The sequence below is a fragment of the Oryx dammah genome, unplaced genomic scaffold (genome assembly GCF_014754425.2).
Source record: "Oryx dammah isolate SB20612 unplaced genomic scaffold, SCBI_Odam_1.1 HiC_scaffold_28, whole genome shotgun sequence".
Taxonomy (NCBI): Eukaryota; Metazoa; Chordata; class Mammalia; order Artiodactyla; family Bovidae; genus Oryx; species Oryx dammah.
The window spans coordinates 79,154,098-79,178,866 of record NW_024070212.1 but is presented as its reverse complement, the minus strand read 5'-3'; the positions used below and the strand labels follow the sequence as shown (position 1 = coordinate 79,178,866).

The 24,769-nt window shown below is 38.7% G+C and overlaps 1 protein-coding gene and 1 non-coding gene across 6 annotated transcripts in view; one reads left to right on the top strand and one right to left on the bottom strand.

Annotated features, from left to right (window-relative positions):
* The window catches only part of UBE2U (ubiquitin conjugating enzyme E2 U), a 77,141-nt gene that overhangs the window by 17,968 nt on the left and 34,404 nt on the right, over nt 1-24,769 (top strand). For all 5 annotated transcript variants that reach the window (XR_005719552.1, XR_005719551.1, XR_005719553.1 and 2 more), the window contains 2 exons: nt 3,444-3,564; nt 18,134-18,182. Coding sequence is in view for 2 of the 5 variants with exons in the window: in XM_040232673.1 (XP_040088607.1) it covers nt 3,444-3,564; nt 18,134-18,182 (170 nt within the window). In the remaining 3 variants the exon portion in view is untranslated. The remainder of the gene's footprint in view (nt 1-3,443; nt 3,565-18,133; nt 18,183-24,769) is intronic.
* Nucleotides 15,363-15,466, bottom strand: LOC120857181. The gene has a single exon (XR_005719638.1). It is a non-coding gene; the product is annotated as a U6 spliceosomal RNA (small nuclear RNA).

Below are 24,769 nucleotides of genomic sequence, written 5' to 3'. Positions count from 1 at the left end.
AAGGGGATGACCAAAATAATCACATGAGCCCTTACCAATAGAAGAGGAAGACAAGAGTCTTTCAAAGAAATGGAGTAAAGATGGAGGAAAGGAAATGGTAGGAGAGGTCCAAGCAAAAGAAGGTTTTTTTTCACACTTTTGCCTCTGAGACATAGAGGTCCAAGTGTAAGTACCAGCAAGGGTTGTCTCAGGGTTGAGAGCAGCCCCCAGTTAACCATCAGCAAAGAAACAGAAAACAGTTCTACAAACAGTGAATTCAGGAACTGAACTCATCTAACAGACAACCATAGGAGTGGAAAAGGTCAATTTTCATTCCAATCCCAAAGAAAGGCAATGCCAAAGAATGCTCAAACTACCACACAATTGCACTCATCTCAAACACTAGCAAAGTAATGCTCGAAATTCTCCAAGCCAGGCTTCAAAAGCACATGAACCTAGAACTACCAGATGTTCAAGCTGGAATTAGAAAAGGCAGAAGAACCAGAGATCAAATTGCCAACATCCATTGGATCATCGAAAAAGCAAGAGAGTTCCAGAAAAACCTTCACTTTTGCTTCATTGACTACGCCGAAGCCTTTGACTGTGTGGATTACAACAAACTGTGGAAAATTCTTAAAGAGATGGGAATACCAGATCACCTTACCTGCTTCCTGAGAAATCTGTATTCAGGTCAGGAAGCAACAGTTAGAACTGGACATGGAACAACAGACTGGTTCTAGATAGGGAAAGGAGTATGACAAGGTTGTATATTGTCACCCTGCTTATTTAAATATATAGAGTATATCATGTGAAATGCTGAATGAATGAAGCAAATGAATGAATGAATGGATAGATGAACACAAGCTGTAATCAAGATTGCAGGGAGAAAGATCTATAAGTTCATACAGATGACACCACCCTTATGGCAGAAAACAAAGAGAAACTAAAGAGCCTCTTGATGAAAGTGAAAGAGGAGAATGAGAAAGCTGGTTTAAAACTCAACATTCAGAAAACTAAGATTATGGCATCCGGTCCCATTGCTTCATGGCAAACAGATGAAACAGTGGAAACAGTGACACTTTATTTTTGGGGACTTCAAAATCACTGAAGATGGTGACTGCAACCATGAAATTAAAAGATGCTTGCTCCTTGGAAGAAAAGCTGTGACCAACCTAGATAGCATATTAAAAAGCACAGACATTACTTTGCCAACAAAGGTCCATCTAGTCAAAGCTATGGCTTTTCCAGTAGTCATGTATGTATGTGAGAGTTGGACTATAAAGAAAGCTGAATGCTGAAGAATTGATGCTTTTGAACTGTGGTTGTTAGAGAAGATTCTTGAGAGTCCCTTGGACTGCAAGGAGATCCAACCAGTCTATCCTAAAGGAAATCAGTCCTGAATATTCACTGGAAAGACTGATGAAGCTGAAACTCCAATACTTTGGCCATGTGATGTGAAGAACTGACTTATTTGAAAAGACCCTGATACTGGGAAGGATTGAAGGCAGGAGGAGAAGGGGACGACAGAGGATGAGATGGTTGGATGGCATCACCGACTCAATGGATATGAGTTTGAGCAAATTCTGGGAGTTGGTGATGGACAGGGAAACCTGGTGTGCTGCAGTCCATGGGGTCGCAAAGAGCTGGATACAACTGAGTGACTGAACTGAACTAACTGAACAGAAACCTGAACTGTGAGACACATTCTTCCCAGAACCTCTGATAAGAGCCCAGCCAGCAGATACCTTAATTTCAGTCTTGTGCAATCTTGAGAAGAGAAGCCAGTACAAACAACCCCAGCTTCCTACCTGTAGAAATATGAGAGAATAAATTTGTGTTGATTTAGATGCTAAATTTTTGGCAATTTGTTATAGCAGTGCTAGAAAACTATGGTTGTTCAATTGCTAAGTCATGTCCCTTTGTGACCCCATGGATTGCAGCATTCACACTTCCGTGACCTTCACTATCTCCAAGAGTTTGCTCAAACTCATGTCGACTGAGTCAGTGATGTCATCCAACCATCTTATCCTCTGCTACCCTCTTCTCCTTTTGCCTTCAGTCTTTCTCAGCATCAGGGTCTTTTCCAATGAGTCGGCTCTTCACATCAGGTGGCCAAAGTATTAGAGCTTCAGTTTCAGCATCAGTCCTTCTAATGAATATTTAGAGTTGATTTCTTTTAGGATTGACTGGTTTGATCTCCTTGCAGCCCAAAGGACTCTCAAGAGTCTTCTCTAGCACCACATTTCAAAAACATCAATTCAGTGCTCAGCCTTTTTTATGGTCTGACTCTCATATCTGTACATGACTACTGAAAAAACCATAGCTTTGACTATGTAGACCTTTGTTGGCAAAGTGATGTCTTTGCTTTTTAATATGCTCCCTAGGTTTGTCATAGCTTTTCTTTCAAGGAGCAAGCATCTTTTAATTTCATGGCTACAGTCACTGCAGTGATTTGGAAGTCCAGGAAAATAAAATCCGTTACTGATTCTACTTTTTCCCCTTCTATTTGCCATGAAGGATGGGACCATGAGTGTCTTGAGAAAAAGGACAATGTCTCATTTGTCTTTGTCTCCAGGTGGACACATTGTAGGCATTTAATAAATGTTTCTTGAATGTTGTATGTACTGGTTTGTCTTTTTGCCTTAAGAAAAAAGCTGCTTTAAAAATTCTATGTTCTATATGTTTTCCTATAGTTATGCTTTCTAATACAGTGCTAGAAAATCCAGTGAATTTGAAAGCAGCCCATATACTGATGAAAGATGAAACTCTGTACATGCCATGATCTTAATTTTTTGGATGTTGAGAAAACTACTTGTTTTTGTTGTTCAGCCTCTAAGTCATGTCTGACACTTTCCAACCCCATGGACTGTAGCACGCCGGGCCTCTGTGTCTCTAACTATCTCCTGGAGTTTGCCTAAATTCATGTCCATTGAGTTGGTGATGCCATCTAAACATCTCATCTTCTGTCACCCTCTTCTCTTTCTCCCTTCAGTCTTTCTCAGTAGAGAAAACTACTAGTGATATCAAATTAAGCATTCAGTGACTTGTGGGGATATTGAATTGCATGCAAGCTTTTAATACATGTGTTTGTTTATTCATGATCTAAATATGATCTCATGTTAAAATGTAATTATTTTTTAATGAAATGTTTCAGTGTTTCCTAATGTTTAGTTCCCTTTAAACATAAATCAATTTAAAGTTATGTGATAGGAAGGAATAATTTACAAGGAGGAACTTGTAACTTGCTTTGATCCTAATGTTTGGCTCATGAATGTACAGTATAAAACCAAGATAGATCATGAGTGTCTTGATAATAAGGACCATGTCTCATTTGTCTTTGCCTCCAGGTGGACACATTGTAGGCATTTATAAATGCTTCTTGAATGTTGTATGTACTAGTTTGTCTTTTTACCCTAAGAAAAAAGCCACTTTAAAAATTCTGTGTTTTATATGTTTTCCTATAGGTTATGCTTTCTAATCCAGTGCTAGAAAATCCAGTGAATTTGGAAGCAGCCCATATACTGATGAAAGATGAAACTCTGTACAGACTAATAATTCTACGACTTTTCCACCAGCCGTTACCATGTAAGAAGTGACTACTTATTGTTATTTGCCAATTATTAATGATTCATAGCAAGTAAATGATGTAGCAAGTAACTTGCATACAACAATATTTTCTGCATCCATTTTCAGTAATGAAATCATACTAAGATCTCTCCTGTTGTACCTGTGTCAAATCCGTCTGTGTAACCCTTTCTTTTTCTAATTGAAGTATAATTGACTTACAACATTGTATTGGTTTCAGGTGTACAGCAAAATGATTCAGTTATACATACATATTTATCTATTTTATATATGTGTTTTTTCAGATTCTTTTCTCTTATAGGTTATTATAAAATATTGAGTTTAATTCCCTATTGATTATGTATTTTATGTATAGTAGAGTATATATGTTAATTCCAAACTCCTAATTTACCCCTGCTTTCCTCTTTGGTAACCACAAGTTTGTTTTCTATGTCTGTAGGTCTATTGCTATATTGTATATAGGTTCATTTCCATCATTTTTTTAGATTCCACATATAAGCAGTATCATATTTGTCTTTCTCCATTTGGTTTAGTGTGATCCTTTTTTTTTAAATTATCAAAAGTTGTAAGCTTAGTATCTTTAAATGTTCATGGTCATATGGACAAATGGTGCCCATGTCATAAAGATATGGCATCAGTTTTTAACTCTCTGATCTATAGTAGCTATTTCTCAGACTTCACCCTCAGTAACCACCAGATCTTACTAATCAGAGACTCCTTTCCCCTTGGTTAGGAAAACTGTCAGCACTTTTTTTTCTAGAGAGGTCCCCTTCTAGGTTTTCCTTCAAAGAATCCATGTGGCATTGACTGAGGCTTTGCAGTCTTTCTGTTGTGTTGACCAATGTTTTTCTGAGACCCTTGGTCATTTCACTCTCTTTTTACCCACAACCCTTTCATAACTCTTAACTCCATCACCTCCATAGCTCCTTTGCTTTCTCTACAATGAGAATAGTAAAGCTATTGGCTCCTCTTGCCCAGAGGGGTTAGCCAGAGGTGAGGGTTGGGCCCCTGGTGACATAGTGTTTTCCTTTACAGTCTGCCCTTCCTTTCAGCGGTACCCAACAGCATCACACAGTAACTGGCATTGTTACCTCCCCAATCAGCAGGCCTTGCTGCTCAGGCTCACTCTTCCAAACTGATCTCTCTTGTGTTTTTTTTCTTCACTAGATGTCCATGGTCTCTTCTTTCCCCTTCGGGACCTGCCAGTCCATTAAATGTGTACAGTTTGCGATGAAGTTCAAGTGCTATTCCGCAGAGCATCTGAATCTGGGCAGTATTGATCAGGCATCTTTTTCAGTGTCTTCAAATATGTCATGATTGTCACAGAGTTCTTCAGAATTCTCTTGACAATTTTAAGGCTGGTGTGTCCACAGAGGAATGGTACTTCTTCAAGCTGATCATATTTCTGACCAACCAGAATCTGTAGCATTCCCTTGCTGTATCCTCTCCACTCAGGAAATGTTTGTGGAATGAGCAAATGAACAATACGCATCCCTTAATCTTTCATCAAGCCCTACAGTACTATCCTTGCACAAGAATATTCTATACAAAGCTATATCCATATTCTGGTGAATGGTAATTTAAGAACCGGTTGTAGAGAATTTTCATGATAAATGATTCTGTGCATTAGATTTTGGTTTTAGATCCTGAAAGAGAAGGATGAGAAGAAACTGGAAGACAAGGTGGCCCTTTCTTTTCTTCTTTTCTCTCAGGGCAATGTCACCCTTCATTCCTTTCAGTCCTCCAGCTTTGCCATCAACCCAGACAGGAAAGCTGTCCAGGTTGCCAAATCACCGAACAAATGAGCGACAAAACAAATAGTGCTTTGGCAGGTTTTCACTGTTTGCTTTATGTGTGTTGGTGAAATATGTGGAAATCCAAGACAGTGAATAGTTTTCAGCTTTCCTGCCCTCACAGCAGGACTGGAGGAGTACCGTTAGTGCCAGTAAGAAAATGATTTTCTGTAGCTTCATAGGGAAAGACTGCTGTAATGAAGCAGAAGCAGCTGCTATGGTGGAAAATAAAGTGCAAAAAACCATGTTCACTCTAAATTAGATGGTCGTATAGTACCATGTGGATTTCTGTGGAAAACAACATCCACTGAGAATTAATTACCTATAATGACTTGGGCTTCCCTGGTAGCTCGGCTGGTAAAGAATCTGCCTGCAGTGCAGGAGACCTGGGTTTGATCCCTGGGTTGGGAAGATCCCCTGGAGAAGGGAACAGCTACCCACTCAAGTATTCTGGCCTGGAGAATTCAGTGGACTGTATAGACCGTGGGGTCGCAAAGATTCAGACACGACTGAGCCACTTTCACTTTAATGACTTGAAAAAAAAGATCTGATTACTGCTAGAATCAGATCTCATATTCATTTAATGTATTAATTAAGAGGTCTAGAAAGTACATAGAAGAAATTATTATCCCATTCTCAGGTAACACAGAACTGGAGTAGATAATTAGTTACATACATGAGAAACTCAAGAGGCAGCTAACTGTATCATCTCTGTAGGCATTAATTTTAGGCCACGACAATATTGTCAATGCCCAGTAGCAGTGTCTGGCCATAGGTATTGAATAAACATTTGTAGATTGAATGAATAAAAAACACATAAACTTGGATCCTGATTTTACTTCATAGTTTACAGAGTGCTTTCACATGTATTTATCTGCCTGATCCTCAGCCTCTTCCTCAGTGAGGAAGCTGAGGATCAAGATAAAAGGATTAGCCCAAGGCCACACGGAGCTAAGCTACAAGGCCAGAGAGCCAACCTGGATATTCCCATTGCCCCTCCAATGGGGTAATACAATGCAAACCTCCAATTTAATGCAGTGAGCATAAAGTCATCCATTTGGGATCAAAGAATTAAATTTCCAAGTACAGAAGAGAAGAGACCTGACTTCATGGCAGAACGTTAGTCTATGAAAAACTATCAGAAAACTCTTTGAACAGAAGCCTAATGTGAATAATAATTAATTAATAATAATAATAAGTTACCAAGCATGTGTAGGATGATAGCTTTCCTGACTCTGGTTTGTTGTGCCCTCCAAGCATGCTCAACTTGGAGCCTCACATTTCCTGTGCTGAAGAAACTGTACACTTAGCTAACAGAAGGAAAGCTAAAAGGCAGTTGTAAAATCCGTTTTCAAATATCTGAAGGGGTTTCCTATAGAAAAGGGAAATTTCTTCTCCATTGTTCCAGGATACTAATATCAGACTAATATTGAAGCTACAAGTCAGTCATATCTTCCCCAGAACTGGTAGGTTGTAGCCACTGATGTCCACGATATACAGGCTTCGCCCTATTTTGTGTCAGAACATACCTTGAATACACCAGGGACTTTTTTTTTCTCTGATAATCAGTGGTCTGGAATTAATTTTATTATCCTAAGCCTAAGACTCCCATTTGGTATGTAGACATGCCAGTGCCTCTCATTCCCCAAAGTTTGCCTACCATCTGCTGTGTGCCTGAAGAGCTAGGTCTTTGCCTTGGTAGATTGACAAGAATGCACAAGCTGTGAGCTCAAACCCAACGTTTGGAGATCCCAATGACCTTCCCGTGTCTCAGCAGCCTCTTCTTGTGGCCTGGACTCTGACCCCCTTACTTATAGTTTGGGTGCTCACACATACCAAACTGCCTGGAGCAGTCCTGGGGTAATCATGTTGAGTTCTCCCTTCACTCCCTTCATTCCAGTTTGGGCAATCAGTCACAGTCAGTTGGGGTAGCTGATCTTCCTAGATGTTGCATTTGCAGCATCCCTCAGGGGAAAGTCCACCCAGCAGGTCCCAGCCGACCAAACACAGGGAAAGATTTTCTAATCATTCAAGTCACTTATGAATGGGCAAGACAGTGTTGACATGTGGTAATCTCCCTATCATCAAAGCTATGCTTTCATAGCTTTCGTTCATTTGGCAGAGCTTAATGACTTGATTTTAAGGGATGTTGTCAAAGAATATTTTGCTCAGTGTCAGGAGTTGGACAAGGGGATTTTTCAAGTGCCTCCCAAGTTATATTTCAGTTTGTTTATGAAAACTTGGAGGTCTGGAAGAAGACAATGTATAAAATAACTGTGTTGCCTCCTAGATTCTGAGTAAATTAGAGACTTTCTAATTTGTTACAAAGGGATTTCATATATAGTGGTCCCCCCTTATCTACCGTTTCACTTTCCGTTTTTAGCCATCTAAAAGTATTAAATGAAAAATTCCATAAATAAATGATTCATGAGTTTTCAATTGTGCATCATTCTGAGTAGCATGATGAAATCTCTTGCCATCCAGCTTCATCCTGCCCAGTATGTGAATGATCTCTTTGTTCAGTATCTCTCACCCGTTAGTCACTTAGTAGCCATCTGTGTTATCAAATGAACTGTCTGATATCTGAGGTATCTTAGTGCTTCTGATCAAGTGACCCTTACTTAATCATGACCCCAAAGCACAAGAGTAGTGCTGCTGGCCATTCACACATGTCAAGAGAAGCCATAAAGTGCTTCCTTTAAGTGAAAGTTCTTGACTTAGTAAGAAGAAAATCTCATATCTGAGGTTGCTACAATTTACAGTAAGAACAAATCTTCTATCCATGAAATTGTGAAGGAGAAAGAAATCTACACTAATTTTGCTGTCATACCTCAAAGAGCAAAAGATATGGCCACAAAGCATAGTGCTTAGTTAAGATGGAAACAAGATATTAAATTTGTCTAAGATATTTTGAGAGAGAAAGAGACCACATTCACATAACTTTTCTTGTAGTATGTTGTTACAATTGTTCCATCTTATTATTAATTATTCTTGTTAACCTCTTATTGTGCCTAAGTTACAAATTAAACTTCATCATATGTATGTATAGGGGAAAAAAACAGTATAATGTATACAGGGTTTCATACTGTCCATGTTTTTAAGCACCACTGGGAGGCTTGGAGGGTATCTCCTGCCAATAATGAGGAACTACTGTAAGCTCATATATCTTATCTTTTTATTTCAGTTTGTCCCAGTGAATTTTTATTTCTGTGTGGTAATATGGTCAAATTGTTTTTTGTTTAGCATGTTTATTTTGATATTTAAAGCATGCATGCATGCATACTCAGTCACTCAGTTGTGTCCTATTCTTTACAATCCTGTCGACTATAACCCACCAGACTTCTCTGTTCATGAGATTTCCCAGGCAAGAATACTGAAGTGGGTAGCTATTTGCTCCTCCAGGGGAGGGGATCTTCCCAACCCAGGGATCAAACCAGCATCTCCTGTGTCTCCTGCATTGGCAGGTGGATTCTTTACCACTGAGCCACCTGGGAAGCCCTATTCAAAGCGTAGAGTTCATATAATTTTAAAAAATCTTTGGTTGAAATAAAATGTATAAGAATATAAAAATAAATAATAGTAGCTAAACCTAAGGTAATAATTTTTCTCTTAGCTAGGCATACTCCTTTCAGTTCAGTTCAGTTCAGTCGCTCAGTCTTGTCTGACTCTTTGCGATCCCATGAATCACAGCACTCCAGGCCTCCCTGTTCATCACCAACTCCTAGAGTTCACTCAGACTCACGTCCATGGAGTCGGTGATGCCATCCAGCCATCATATCCTTTTGCTTTAGCGTTTGTTAAAGGAGAGTCATTCTACTAAGTTTCAGATTCTATCTGAATAAACTATAATTACTGACAGTCAAAATACAAGAATAGAGAAGAATTATAGAAATATTAGGGAGATTATACTACTAATTCACATTATGAAGTACTTTATTTTATTTTTTCTCAATGAAACGTTATTTATTTTTTAATATAAATTTGTTTACTTTAATTGGAGGCTATTTACTTTACAATATTGTATTGGTTTTGCCATACATCAACATGAATCTGCCACAGGTGTACACGTGTTCCCCATCCTGAACCCCCCTTCCACCTCCCTCCCCGTACCATCCCTCTGGAACATCCCAGTGCACCAACCCCAAGCATCTTGTATCATGCATTGAACCTGGACTGGTGATTCATTTTGTATATGATATTATACATGTTTCAATGCCATTCTCCCAAATCATCCCACCCTCTCCCTCTCCCACAGAGTCCAAAAGACTGTTCTATACATCTGTGTCTCTTTTGCTGTCTTGCATACAGGGTTATCGTTACCATCTTTCTAAATTCCATATATATATGTTAGCATACTGTATTGGTATTTTTCTTTCTGGCTTACTTCACTCTGTATAATAGGCTCCAGTTTCATCCACCTCATTAGAACTGATTCAAATGTATTCTTTTTAATGGCTGAGTAATACTCCATTGTGTATATGTACCACAGCTTTCTTATCCATTCATTTTCTGATGGACAGCTAGGTTGCTTCCATGTCCCAGCTATTACAAACAGTGCTGCGATGTACATTGGGGTACACGTGTCTCTTTCAATTCTGGTTTCCTCGGTGTGTATGTCCAGTAGTGGAATGGCTGGGTCATAAGGCAGTTCTATTTCTAGTTTTTGAAGGAATCTCCACACTGTTCTCCATAGTGGCTGTACTAGTTTGCATTCCCACCAACAGTGTAAGAGGGTTCCCTTTTCTCCACACCCTCTCCAGCATTTATTGCTTGTAGACTTTTGGATCGCAGCCATTCTGACTGGCATGAAATGGTACCTAATTGTGGTTCTGATTTGCATTTCTCTGATAATGAGTGATGTTAGGCATCTTTTCATGTGTTTGTTATCCATCTGTATGTCTTCTTTGGAGAAATGTCTGTTTAGTTCTTTGACCCCTTTTTTGATTGGGTCATTTATTTTTCTGGACCTGAGCTGCAGGAGTTGCTTGTATATTTTTGAGATTAGTTCTTTGTCAGTTGCTTCATTTGCTATTATTTTCTCCCATTCTGAAGGCTGTCTTTTCACCTTGCTTATAGTTTCCTTTGTTGTGCAGAAGCTTTTAATTTTAATTAGGTCTCATTTGTTTATTTTTGCTTTTATTTCCAATATTCTGGGAGGTGGGTCATAGAGGATCCTGCTGTGATTTATGCTGGAGAGTGTTTTGCCTATGTTTTTCTCTAGGAGTTTTATAGTTTCTGGTCTTACGTTTAGATCTTTAATCCATTTTGAGTTTATTTTTGTGTATGGTGTTAGAAAGTGTTCTAGTTTCATTCTTTTACAAGTGGTTGACCAATTTTTCCAGCACCACTTGTTAAAGAGATTGTGTTTACTCCATTGTATATTCTTGCCTCCTTTGTGAAAGATAAGGTGTCCATAGGTGCATGGATTTATCTCTGGGCTTTCTATATTGTTCCATTGATCTATATTTCTGTCTTTGTGCCAGTACCATACTGTATTGATGACTGTGGCTTTGCAGTAGAGCCTGAAGTCAGGCAGGTTGATTCCTCCAGTTCCATTCTTCTTTCTCAAGATTGCTTTGGCTATTCGAGGTTTTTTGTATTTCCATACAAATTGTGAAATTATTTGTTCTAGCTCTGTGAAAAATATTGTTGGTAGCTTGATAGGGATTGCATTGAATCTACAGATTGCTTTGGTAGTATACTCATTTTCACTATATTGATTCTTCTGATCCATGAACATGGTATATTTCTCCTTCTATTAGTGCCCTCTTTGATTTCTTTCACCAGTGTTTTATAATTTTCTATATATATATAGGTCTCTAGTTTCTTTCAGTTCAGTTTAGTCGCTCAGTCATGTCCGACTCTTTGTGACCCCATGAACGCAGCACGCCAGGCCTCCCTGTCCATCATCCGAGTCAGTGATGCCATCCAGCCATCTCATCCTCTGTCGTCGTCCCCTTCTCCTCCTGCCCCCAATCCCTCCCAGCATCAGAGTCTTTTCCAATGAGTCAACTCTTCACATGAGGTGGCCAAAGTGCTGGAGTTTCAGCTTCAGCATCATTCCCTCCAAAGAAACCCCAGGGCTGATCTCCTTCAGAATGGACTGGTTGGATCTCCTTGAAGTCCAAGGGACTCTCAAGAGTCTTCTCCAACACCACAGTTCAAAAGCATCAATTCTTCGGTGCTCAGCCTTCTTCACAGTCCAACTCTCACATCCATACATGACCACAGGAAAAACTATAGCCTTGACTAGACGGACCTTAGTCGGCAAAGTAATGTCTCTGCTTTTGAATTTGTAGGTAGATATATTCCTAAGTATTTTATTCTTTTTGTTGCAATGGTGAATGGAATTGTTTCCTTAATTTCTCGTTCTATTTTCTCATTATTAGTGTATAGGAATGCAAGGGATTTCTTTGTGTTGATTTTATATCCTGCAACTTTACTATATTCATTGATTAGCTCTAGAAATTTTCTGGTGGAGTCTGTAGGATTTTCTATGTAGAGGATCATGTCATCTGCAAACAGTGAGAGATTTACTTCTTCTTTTCCAACTTGGATTCCTTTTATTTCTTTTTCTGCTCTGATTGCTGTGGCCAAAACTTCCAAAACTATGTTGAATAGTAGTGGTGAAAGTAGGCACCCTTGTCTTGTTCCTGACTTTTAGGGAAATGCTTTCAATTTTTCACCATTGAGGATAATGTTTGCTGTGGGTTTGTCATATATAGCTTTTATTATGTTGAGGTATGTTCCTTCTATTCCTGCTTTCTGGAGAGTTTTTATCATAAATGGATGTTGAATTTTGTCAAAGGCTTTCTCTGCATCTATTGAGATAATCATATGGCTTTTATTTTTCAGTTTGTTAATGTGGTGTATTACATTGATTGATTTGCAAATATTGAAGAATCCTTGCATCCCTGGGATAAAGCCCACTTGGTCATGGTGTATGATCTTTTTAATGTGTTGTTGGATTCTGATTGCTAGAATTTTGTTAAGGATTTTTGCATCTAAGTTCATCAGTGATATTGGCCTGTAGTTTTCTTTTTTTGTGGCATCTTTGTCAGGTTTTGGTATTAGGGTGATGGTGGCCTCGTAGAATGAGTTTGGAAGTTTACCTTCCTCTGCAATTTTCTGGAAGAGTTTGAGTAGGATAGGTGTTAGCTCTTCTCTAAATTTTTGGTAGAATTCAGCTGTGAAGCCATCTGGACCTGGGCTTTTGTTTGCTGGAAGATTTCTGATTACAGTTTCAATTTCTGTGCTTGTGATGGGTCTGTTAAGATTATCTATTTCTTCCTGGTTCAGTTTTGGAAAGTTGTACTTTTCTACGAATTTGTCCATTTCTTCCACATTGTCCATTTTATTGGCATATAATTGCTGATAGTAGTCTCTTATGATCCTTTGTATTTCTGTGTTGTCTGTTGTGATCTCTCCATTTTCATTTCTAACTTTATTGATTTGATTTTTCTCCCTTTGTTTCTTGATGAGTCTAGCTAATGGTTTGTCAATTTTATTTATCCTTTCAAAGAACCAGCTTTTGGCTTTGTTGATTTTTGCTATGGTCTCTTTTGTGTTTTTTTTGCATTTATTTCTGCCCTAATTTTTAAGATTTCTTTTCTTCTACTAACCCTGGGGTTCTTCATTTCTTCCTTTTCTAGTTGCTTTAGATGTAGAGTTAGGTTATTTATTTGACTTTTTTCTTATATTTGAGGTATGCCTGTATTGCTATGAACCTTCTCCTTAGCACTGCTTTTACAGTGTCCCACAGGTTTGGGGTTGTTATGTTTTCATTTTCATTTGTTTCTACACATATTTTGATTTCTTTTTTGATTTCTTCTGTGATTTGTTGGTTATTCAGCAGCGTCTTGTTCAGCCTCCATATGTTGGAATTTTTAATAGTTTTTCTCCTGTAATTGAGATCTAATCTTACTGCATTGTGGTCAGAAAAGATGCTTGGAATGATTTCAATTTTTTTTGTATTTACCAAGGCTAGATTTATGGCCCAGTATGTGATCTATCCTGGAGAAGGTTCCATGTGCGCTTGAGAAAAAGGTGAAATTCATTGTTTTGGTGTGAAATAACCTTATAGATATCAATTAGGTATAACTGGTCTATTGTATCAATTAAAGTTTGTGTTTCCTTGTTAATTTTCTGTTTAGTTGATCTATCCATAGGTGTGAATGGGGTATTAAAGTCTCCCACTATTATTGTGTTATTGTTAATTTTCCCTTTCATATTGTTAGCATTTGTCTTACATATTGTGGTACTCCTACGTTGGATGCATATATATTTATAGTTGTTATATCTTCTTCTTGGATTGATCCTTTGATCATTATGTAGTGTCCTTCTTTGTCTCTTTTCACAGCCTTTGTTTTAAAGTCTATTTTATCGGATATGAGTATTGCTACTCCTGCTTTCTTTTGGTCTCTATTTGCATGGAATATCTTTTCCCAGCCCTTCACTTTCAGTCTGTATGTGTCCTTTGTTTTGAGGTGGGTCTCTTGTAGACAACATATATATATATTTTTGTATCCATTCAGCCAGTCTTTGTCTTTTGGTTGGGGCATTCAACCTATTTACATTTAAGGTAATTATTGATAAGTATGATTCCATTGCCATTTGTTTTATTGTTTTGGGTTCGAGTTTATACACCCTTTTTGTGTTTCCTGTCTAGAGAAGATCCTTTAGCATTTGTTGGAGAGCTGGTTTGGTGGTGCTGAATTCTCTCAGCTTTTGCTTGTCTGTAAAGCTTTTGATTTCTCCTTCATATTTGAATGAACTCCTTGCTGGGCACAGTAATCTGGGCTGTAGGTTATTTTCTTTCATCACTTTAAGTATGTCCTGCCATTCCCTCCTGGCCTGAAGAGTTTCTATTGAAAGATCAGCTATTATCCTTATGGGAATCCCCTTGTGTGTTATTTGTTGTTTTTCTCTTGCTGCTTTTAATATTTGTTCTTTGTGTTTGACCTTTGTTAATTTGATTAATATGTGTCTTGGGTGTTTCGCCTTGGGTTTATCCTGTTTGGGACTCTGGGTTTCTCGTACTTGGGTGATTATTTCCTTCCCCATTTTAGGGAAGTTTTAACTATTATCTCCTCAAGTATTTTCTCATGGTCTTTCTTTTTGTCTTCTTCTTCTGGGACTCCTATAATTCGAATGTTGGGGTGTTTAACGTTGTCCTGGAGGTCTCTGAGATTGTCCTCATTTCTTTTAATTCGTTTTTCTTTTTTCCTCTCTGATTCATTTATTTCTACCATTCTATCTTCTACTTCACTAATCCTATCTTCTGCCTCTGTTATTCTGCTATTTGTTCCCTCCAGAGTGTTTTTGATCTCATTTATTGCATTATTCATTATATACTGGCTCTTTATTATTTCTTCTAGGTCCTTGTTAAACCTTTCTTGAATCTTCTCAACCCTTGTCTCCAGGCTATTTATCTGTGATTCCATTTTGATTTCAAGATTTTGGATCATTTTCACTATCATTATTTGGAATTCTTTATCAGGTAGATTCCCTATCTCTTCCTCTTTTGTTTGATTTGGTGGGCATTTATCCTGTTCCTTTACCTGCTGAGTATTCCTCTGTCTCTTCATCCTGTTTATATTGCTGTGTTTGGGGTGGCCTTTCTGTATTCTGGTAGTTTGTGGAGTTCTCTTTATTGTGGAGTTTCCTCACTGTGGGTGGGGTTGTATGGGTGGCTTGTCAAGGTTTCCTGGTTAGGGAAGCTTGTGTTGGTGTTCTGGTGGGTGGAGCTGGATTTCTTCTCTCTGGAGTGCAATGACGTGTCCAGTAATGAATTATGAGATGTCAGTGGATTTGGAAAGACTTTGGGCAGCCTGTATATTGAAGCTCAGGGCTGTGTTCCTGTGTTGCTGGAGAATTTGCATGGTATGTCTTCCTCTGGAACTTGTTGGCCCTTGGGCAGTGCTTGGTTTCAGTGTAGGTATGGAGGCATTTGATGAGCTCCTGTCGATTAATGTACCCTGGAGTCAGGAGTTCTCTGGTGTTCTCAAAAATAAGGAATGCTTCACGAAATTGCATGTCATCCTTGCGCAGGGGCCATGCCAATCTCTGTATCATTCCAATTTTAGTATATGTGCTGCCAAAGCGAGCACTATGTAGTACTTAAAAAAAAATGATTGTGCAAATACATCCCATTCTGCTTACAGTGAGGAAGATGTGATAAGCATTTGATTCTTCTTCAGTTAAGTTCTCAATTTGTTCACTGTTCTTTTTAAAGTCCTCATTACAATAGAACAGGTTTTAAAGAAACTTGTTTCTACAGCTGAAGCAGATGATGTCTCAGAATTTTAGGTGTTTTTTTTCTTCAAAGGGAGTATTGGTTGTTGAGTATTCCTATAAGAATTCCATTTCCTCTGGAAAAATATTCTCTCTGAATATCAGGAAGAAGGAATTTAGTCCAGTAGTATAACTTACTAATTAAGGAACATGAGCTTTAGTACCATCGTTCAACCATAATTTTGTTGTTGATGATTACAGTATTATCACAGATAGATCTGATATCTACAGGTGTCAGGCAATGTAAACATTCTGACATTAACAGGGATAGTGTATGTGGATCTGTTTGCTGGGGTTGCAAACCTTGTTTTTCCTGTTTGTACTTCATTGCACCAGATAGTCTAATAACTTTTAAGCTAAGTTTTAAAGCAGTTTTACTAAAGATCTTAAGTATCTATTTTCTATCAAAGAAGTATTTGTTCATAGCTTTAAAAGACAAATAATCCAAATCAGTTTTTAAGGAAATACAGCTTTTAAGGATTTATAAGCCCCATCATCCATAACTAAAAGGTGCCCCCACCCCCTACAAGGTACCAACAGCTTTCAACACATTTAGCTGTTTCTTTTGGAATTACCACTGTATTTCTAAGTGTATTCCATACTAAAATTCTAGGATTTTCAGTTTAGATATGACTCATGGGCCTCTTCTGAAAGATAAAGATTGAAATTTTATGGTGCCATTTCCACTCACATTTTCTCTCCCCCATTCTCCTAGTATCATTCATTTATGTTCATATGACTTAGTAAATATTTTTCACAGATGAGCCCTGACTGACTTTTATTTTCTTGGACAAATGACCTGTATTTTTATTCCCTTGGTTTTGTTTTTTTTGATTTATTTTAGTTTGTGTTTTGGAAGAATATCTACCATTTATTCTTCCCCCAGACTTTCTGACAAAACTGCGAAGAACAGTTTTGGTATTCAGTTTGGTTTTCCTCCTGGGAAACACCTTTGCTGAGGCGCTCATTCATCCTCCTCTCCCAGTTCTGAACTGGCGGTTCTCTCACAGGAATCCTGGGAAGACCTTTCTGCCCACCTATTGAATGGGAGCTCTTGCATGATCTCTCCTTTTCCTCCTGGTTGGTTTGCTCCTTCATTTTGTTGAAACACTTCTGCCAGGAGCTTCCTAGTACAGGAGCACTAAAGCTTTCATTACTTTACATGCCTAACAGTGTATTCATTCTGCTCTCATATGTTCATAATTTGGTTGCACTTTAGTTTGAAAATAGTTTTCTTTCAGAATTGTAAAGACTAGTTTCCAGTATTACCCTTAAGAAGTCTGCTTTCATTCAGACGTCTGCTTCTCCACATGCGATTTATTTTCAGTGGAAGCTTTTAAAATCTTCTCTTTATTCCCAGTGGTCTGAAATTTCTTGATAATACTTCTTGATATAATTTCACTTTTTTCCCTCCTCATTCATTATGTAGAGCATTTCATAGGCTGTTTGAATCTTGAACTCTAATTCTTTAGTTTGGGGCATCCAGAAAAGTATGTTTCTCGTATCTGTTTTCTTCCTGTTTATTTGTTCTCGTTGTTATCATTCATAATAAGGACTTTACTTGATTATATACCCGTCTTTAACTGTGCATCTGTATGATGCATGAAAATCATTCACTGAATGATGAATGAAATGATGAATGACAATCATTCATTGAAAAGACTGGAAATTTTGGATACAGACTAGACTCGCTGATGGTTTTGTTTCATTATAGGATTATTCACTGAGGATCTGACCTTACCATTAGCCAGGCTTAACTGTTTATTCTGAGATGAATCCTCCAGTCATATGCCTGAAGAGAGAAAGGTTAACTACTTACACTCTAGGAGCTGGACAAGGAGAGAGAGTAAGGAATATTGCTTATTCAATATGATCTATTTGATTTATTCTCTGTCATCAGTCCCTTACTATATTCTTGTTCTGCTGTCCCCTGAATCTCTCTGGGTCAGTCTCTCCAGAATAAGGTATCTTCCCTCCTGCCTAGGCAGCAGTGGTCATCTGGTTGCATAGGATGAAGGCTATGTCTTTGGTATCCACACTATACATTTCACCTTTCAGGGGTATCTAGTACCTCCAATTCCTAAGTTGTTTCTCAAGTTCTGAAGTGTAAATCTGCTTGCTTTTTATTGGCTTTCTCTCATCATGTCATTAGGTTTCAAATTTCTATGACCTGTTAAGATGGTTACCACTTGACATCTGCTTTCTATCTTGAACATTTTTCTTGCCATCTTCCTTTTGCTCTTCTTGAGGTTTTACACCTTTTTTTTTTTCCCCCGACCCCATGGACTGTAGCCCGCCAGGCTCCTCTATCCATGGTTATACTCCAGGCAAGAATACTGGAGTGGGTTGCCATTTCCTTCTCCATACACCTTGTTTTTATTCCTTTCTTACCATCTTATTAGGGCTTTGGAAAGAATGCACATAGGGCCATATATTCAGTCTTCCTTAAGTAAACCAGAATCTTTTCATATTTTTCTTTGTAGCAAAAGATGATGGTTCTGAGTCACCAAAAGAGCAAGATGAACTTAACAGGTAAGTTTTCCTTTATACAGTTCTATGCCAATTTATACACTAAAAGAGCTATTGACTTAAATTGTATTTTCATTTTTTGACTTAGAAAAATGATTTCATTTAAATATATCTTCCCTTCCAATACCTTTTAAAAATGATTTTTTTTTCAAGAAGAATGTGAAAATCTTGAGTTCTTTCTAGACTATTTAATTAAAATTGAATGTAGCTATATTAGTTGCCTAGTCTTTTTTTAATATAAATTTATTTATTTTAACTGGAGGTTAATTACTTTACAATATTGTATTGGTTTTGCCATACATCAACATGAATCCACCACAGGTGTACACGTGTTCCCCATCCTGAACCCCCCTCCCACCTCCCAGCCCGTACCATCCCTCTGGGTCATCCCAGTGCACCAGCCCCAAGCATCCTGTATTGTGCATTGTACCTGGGCTGGCGATTCGTTTCATATATGATATTATACATGTTTCAATGCTATTCTCCCAAATCATCCCACCCTCTCCCTCTCCCACAGAGTCCAGCAGACTGTTCTATAATTGCCTAGTCTTTTATTTTTTATTTCTGAAAAGAACAAAAAAGACCATTGTCTACATTATAGCCCGACCATTATATATCACAAAAATCCAAGCAGTTTAGGGAAAGAAAAAGTCTTGGAGCAAAATGCTGAGAGTTAGGTTGAAGCCATTGTACTCTTGGGAGACCACCTGACCGTGTGACCTTGAACACTTGGACAGGTGTAGGTTCTGCAGCTTTTAGGTTCTCTAACATTTGCATCAGCCTTATTTTAATAGTCAGTCAGACTGTTTCTACATAGAAAATAGCCAATTTACTACTGCTGAAATAATATTTATTCTATCTTGGTTTTATACTGTTCATGCTCCAAAACAAGGATCCTCTTAGTGGATTAATAATAGTAAAATGTTCCCAAAAGACTGAAATCAAAAGGAACACTCATCCGGACTCTGTCCCAGAACGTGAGACAATGTTATACCAAGGGGCTCTGTGCCTGGAAGTGTTAGAACCTCAGAATGAGAAGACCCAGAGCAACTGATGAAATGGTTAATTGGAACATGACAGCAAGAGCATTGACCTTGTCTGTCCCCCAGCACTAAGATGAAGCCCAGCCAGTAGTAATGGTGGCATTTGTCTCAGGCAGGAGCAGGAAGAAGGGGAGACCCTGTTACAGGGAGGAAACTTTGGCCCTTTGGTTCTGTGGGGTGCTGAGTCCCTTATCAGACAGGCAGCAGGGTAACCAGACAGCACCATGAGGATCCAGCTCTGATCACAGGACTATAAAATCTGGAGCGTGGAAGAAAGAGTTCACTAGAACTGTGTTCAGAAGTGACTCAAGAACCATGGTGAGATTAACTTGCATTTGGTATTTTCTTGGAAAATCAAGATTCATGACATTGAAAGGGAAAAAAAGAAGTGAAAAGTTGGGAGAGAATAATGTCTTATAGGTACAGTGAGATTCTAGGCAGAGGGAATAGCTAGGGTATTGACTAACTGAGTACTGGGTGTGAGCAAGGTGTGTTGGAGGGCTTCCTAGGTGGCTCCAGTGGTAAAGAATCCGCCTGACAATGCAGGAGGTGCAGGAGGCACCAGTTTGGTCTCTGGGTCAGGATCCCCTGAGGAGGCAATGGCAACCCATTCGAGTATTCTTGCCTGAAGAATCCTGTGGACAGAGGAGCCTGGCGGGCTGTAGTCCATGGGGTTGCCAAGAGTTGGTCGGGACTGAGCGTGCACACAAATGTGTTAGAGGATCAGAAAGAAGGCCACTGCAGCTGGAACACAGCAAGAGGGAAGAAGAGATGGGTAGGGGTGGAGTAAGAGATGTAGATAGGGCTTCATAAACTAGGTAAGGAATGTGCATTTTATTAATCTTGCAGTGGGAATTGGGACACAGCTGGACAGCTTTTAAGAAGAGAAAGGTGTAATCAGATTTACATTTTAAAAGGATCACTTTAACTGCCTCCTGGGGGATCAACTGTGAAAGATCTAAGGTGGAAACAAAAAGAATTATTTGGTTACTTTAGTAGACCAGGGGAAAGATGCGTGGTTTGGGCTAGGACTAAGGGCATAAACATGGAGTAGGAGATAAGTGGATGAAATGGTTGGATTCAAGGCTTTAGCTTGACCTTTTTGGGGCAAGAGAAAAAGTGGAATCAAGGATTACTAATAGATTGTGGTTTGAACTGGATGGGTACCACAGTGACTTACTAAGATGGGGGAGATTGGAAGATCACACTACTGGCTTAAACTAACAATCCCAGTTATTGATGAAGCTGTGATTGTACTGTAGCGTTCTTATGTTGCTATGCCTATTGACTGCCCACAGCCAGTTCAGAACACAGATTAGCAGTTTCTTGTCATGTCAAAGGTTCACCCGCCCTCTAACCCACTCCTAAGTATTTACCTAAAAGAAATAAAAATATATATTAACAAAAGGACTGTACAGAAATGTTCATAGCAGATTATTTGTAATATCCCAAACTGAAAACAACTAAAATTTCCTTCAACAGTCAATATTATATATTCAGCAGTTGAATATATAAATTGTGTTGTATTTATAAACTGAATACTCTCAGCAATAAAATTGTTGATACATGCAACAACATGGAATAGGAATACAGGCATTATGTTGAGGGGGAAAAAAAACTCAGTAATAAAAGAGTACATGCTGTAGAGTTCAATTTGTATGAAGTCTAGGACAGGCAAAACTCATCTATGGTGATAGAGAACTGGATCAGTGATAACCCAAAGTGTCAACGGAGCTTAACTGGGAAGGGGCAGTAGGGAACTTTCAGGACTAGTGAAAACATTCTGTAACTTGTTTGGGCTTATGGTTATGCAGGGGCATGCTTTTATCAAAACTCATCAATCTGTGCTCTTAACCCTTGTACATTTTATTGAATGTCAATTATACTTTAACAAAGCTAATTTTAAAGGTATTCAACTAACTTTACAACTCTTCTAAAGTTACTTCAAATAAAATCTTTTTTAAAAAGGCATTCAAACTCTTCTAGTAAATAGAGACAGTGAATATGTCACCAAACTTCGAAACTCTGATTCTAAAATCAGAATTGATTACAAGAAAGGAAAATTATAGGTCAGTATTCTCATAAACATGAAATGTATAAATCTTATCACTTCATGGGAAATAGATGGGCAAACAGTAGAAACAGTGTCAGACTTTATTTTTTTGGGCTCCAAAATCACTGCAGATGGTGGTGACTGTAGCCATAAAATTAAAAGACGCTTACTCCTTGGAAGAAAAGTTATGACCAACCTAGATAGCATATTCAAAAGCAGAGACATTACTTTGCTGACTAAGGTCCATCTAGTCAAGGCTATGGTTTTTCCAGTGGTCATGTATGGGTGTGAGAGTTGGACTGTGAAGAAGGCTGAGCGCCGAAGAATTGATGCTTTTGAACTGTGGTGTTGGAGAAGACTCTTGAAAGTCCCTTGGACTGCAAGGAGATCCAACCAGTCCATTCTGAAGGAGATCAACCCTGGGATTTCTTTGGAAGGAATGATGATAAAGCTGAAACTCTAGTACTTCGGCCACCTCATGTGAAGAGTTGACTCACTGGAAAAGACTCTGATGCTGGGAGGGATTGGGGGCAGAAGGAGAAGGGGACAACAGAGGATGAGATGGCTGGATGGCATCACTGACTCGATGGATGTGAGTCTGAGTGAACTCCGGGAGTTGGTGATGGACAGGGAGGCCTGGTGTGCTGCAATTCATGGGGTCACAAAGAGTTGGACACGACTGAGCGACTGAACTGAACTGAATCAAAATATTACAAATTAAACCCACTGATATATAAAGAAGGGATAGTACATGATTACTAAGTAAGCTTTGTTTCAGGAAAGCCAGATTGGTTTAAAATTTGAAAATCAATGCATGTAACTCAGTTAACCAAACAAAATAAAAATAAAAATATAGAATTATCTGTCTTAATCTAGAAAAATCATTAATACTCATTCATGATAAAAATTCTCACCAAACTAGGAATAGAAGAGAATTTCCTTATTTCAATAAAGGGAATCTACACAAATCAAACCAGTTAATCCTAAATGAAATCAGTCCTGAATATTCATTGGAAGGACTGATGCCGAAGCTGAAGCTCCAGTACTTTGGCCACCTGATGCGAAGAACTGACTCATTGGAAAAGACCCTGATGCTTTGAAGATTGAAGGCAGGAGGAGGAGGGGATGACAGAGGATGAGGTGGTTGGATGGCATCGCCAACTCGATGGACATGAGTTTGAGTAAGCTCCAGGAGTTGGTGATGGACAGGGAAGCCTGGTGTGCTGCAGTCCATGGGGTCACAAAGTGTCGGACGTGACTGAGTGAGTGAACTGAATTGAACAGAAATCTAACAGCTAACCTCACACTTAAATGTGAAGTGTTTAATCCTTTTCTCCTGAGTTTAGGAGCAAGGCAAGTATCCATATTATCACTGTTTCTATCTAACACTGTACTGAAGTCCTAGCCAATGCAATGAGGGAAGAAAAACAAAAGTTATAAAATTTGGAAAGAATACAGTAAACCATTTGTATTCACAGATAACACAATTACATACATATTGAAATCCAAAAGAATATACAAACATGAAAGTTTGAAAATTAGTAAGTAAATCTAGCAAAGATCTTAGCTAGAAGATGAATATTAAAAAATTAACTTTTTATATACGAGCAATCAACATAGAAATGAAACTTTAAAAATGCCATTACAACAGCATCAAAATGTAACAAAAGATGAGTAAGACATTTATACTGAAAATCACAAAATATATATGGGAGGATTTTTTTCAAGACCTAAAGAAATAGAGATATACAATGTTTACCACTTAGAAAAGACTCAATATTTTTACAGTATCAATTCTTCCCAAATTATAGATTCAGTTCACTCTCAGTCAAAATCTCAGCAGCCTTATTTTTTTTCTGGCAGTTGATAAGGTGGTCTAAAATGTATCTAGAAATGCAAAAGGTTTAAAATAACAAGGCAGTCTTGAAGAACAAAGAGGATCAACAGTCTCAGAGATGAGGACATACTAGTAAGCTAGAATAAATTGTACTATTATTGGAGCTATTTAGGTCAGATTCCTGTTATCACTGAGGTCCTGATTTAGAGCTGGGGTAAGATCCAGTCCCCACATCAGACCACAGGGCATGTGGGAGAAGAACGGGAGAAGAATGGAACAGCTATTGGGAAGGCAACCACAATATCCACTGTGACAATCTTCGTGTATGTATTATTTTTATTGGAGCTGAATCTTAATGAGTATGACTTTGACAGGCACAGGGGGCAAGAGTCTCTAATGGAACTGCTTGTACAGACATGGATGTGTAAGATTGTGGTACACTTAGGATCGTCAGGAAACAGTTCCATGTGAATGGAGCCTGTGGATGTGAGGATGAATGATGCGAGAAAAGGTTGAAAATGGCCATATGATGAACCGCCTTGAATTCTATGTAAAAGTTTTTAGATGTCATCCTATAGAAGCAGATAACCTACTGTGGCTTTCAAGCAGAGACATAATAACCTGGAGTAGGGAGAGACCAAGGTAGAGCAATGGGATATGACTGGAGTGACTAACCACGTGTGTGCACGGCAGAATGACAATTAGGAAGCTATTTGGAGTTTGCAGGAGAAAAATGATGAGGTACTTATCCAGGGCAATGAGGAGCCCAGCTGACACTGAGTGCTGAGGGGTGCTAAACCCCTCCTTGACTCTTTTCATGCATCCTTTCATTGAATGCTCACAACCACCACTGGAGAAAATTCTGTCTCTGAAGACATGAAGAGGTTATTAGGTAACTTGTTCAGAGTCATACAGCTAATCAATAATGGTGCCACCATGTTTTAACCCAAGCCAGCTAATCCCAGAGCCTGTGCTCTTAGTGATGATACTACATGACTCTTCATGATTTATTTGTTGTTGTTGTTGTTTTAGTTGCTAGTTGTGTCTGACTCTTTTTTGACCCCATGGACTGTAGCCTGCCAGGCTCCTCTGTCCATGGGATTTCCCAGGCAGGAGTGGGTTGCCACTTCCTTCTCCAGGAGATCTTTCCGACCCAGGGATCAAACCAGTATCTTCTACACCGGCAAGCAGTGAGCCATCAAAGAAGTCCTCATGGCTTATTAGCTAATTTCTTTTTAGTGCTGAATGATATTCCATTGTCCGAATATACACCACTTCACTTAGCCATTCACCCATTGACGGCATCTTGGTTGCTTCTACATTTTGGCAATTATGAATAAAGCTACTCTAAACATCTGTGTATAAGATTCTGTGTGCACATAAGTTTCCAGCTCCTTTGGGTAAATACCAAGGAGTGTTATTGCTGCATTGTGTGGTAAGAGTATGTTTAGTTTTGTAAGAAACCACCATGCTGTCTTACAAAGAAGCTGTACCATTTTCCATTCTCTATCCAGAGATATTTAAGGATTTAGTCATTAGGCTTTGGCAATGGCTGGGGTGTTGCTTGCATGAAATAGGGCTACCATGATTCTCTTCCTTTAATGATCCTTTTGGTTTCCTTCACTCCCCACCCCCTGGCCCTTAACCGTGAATTGGT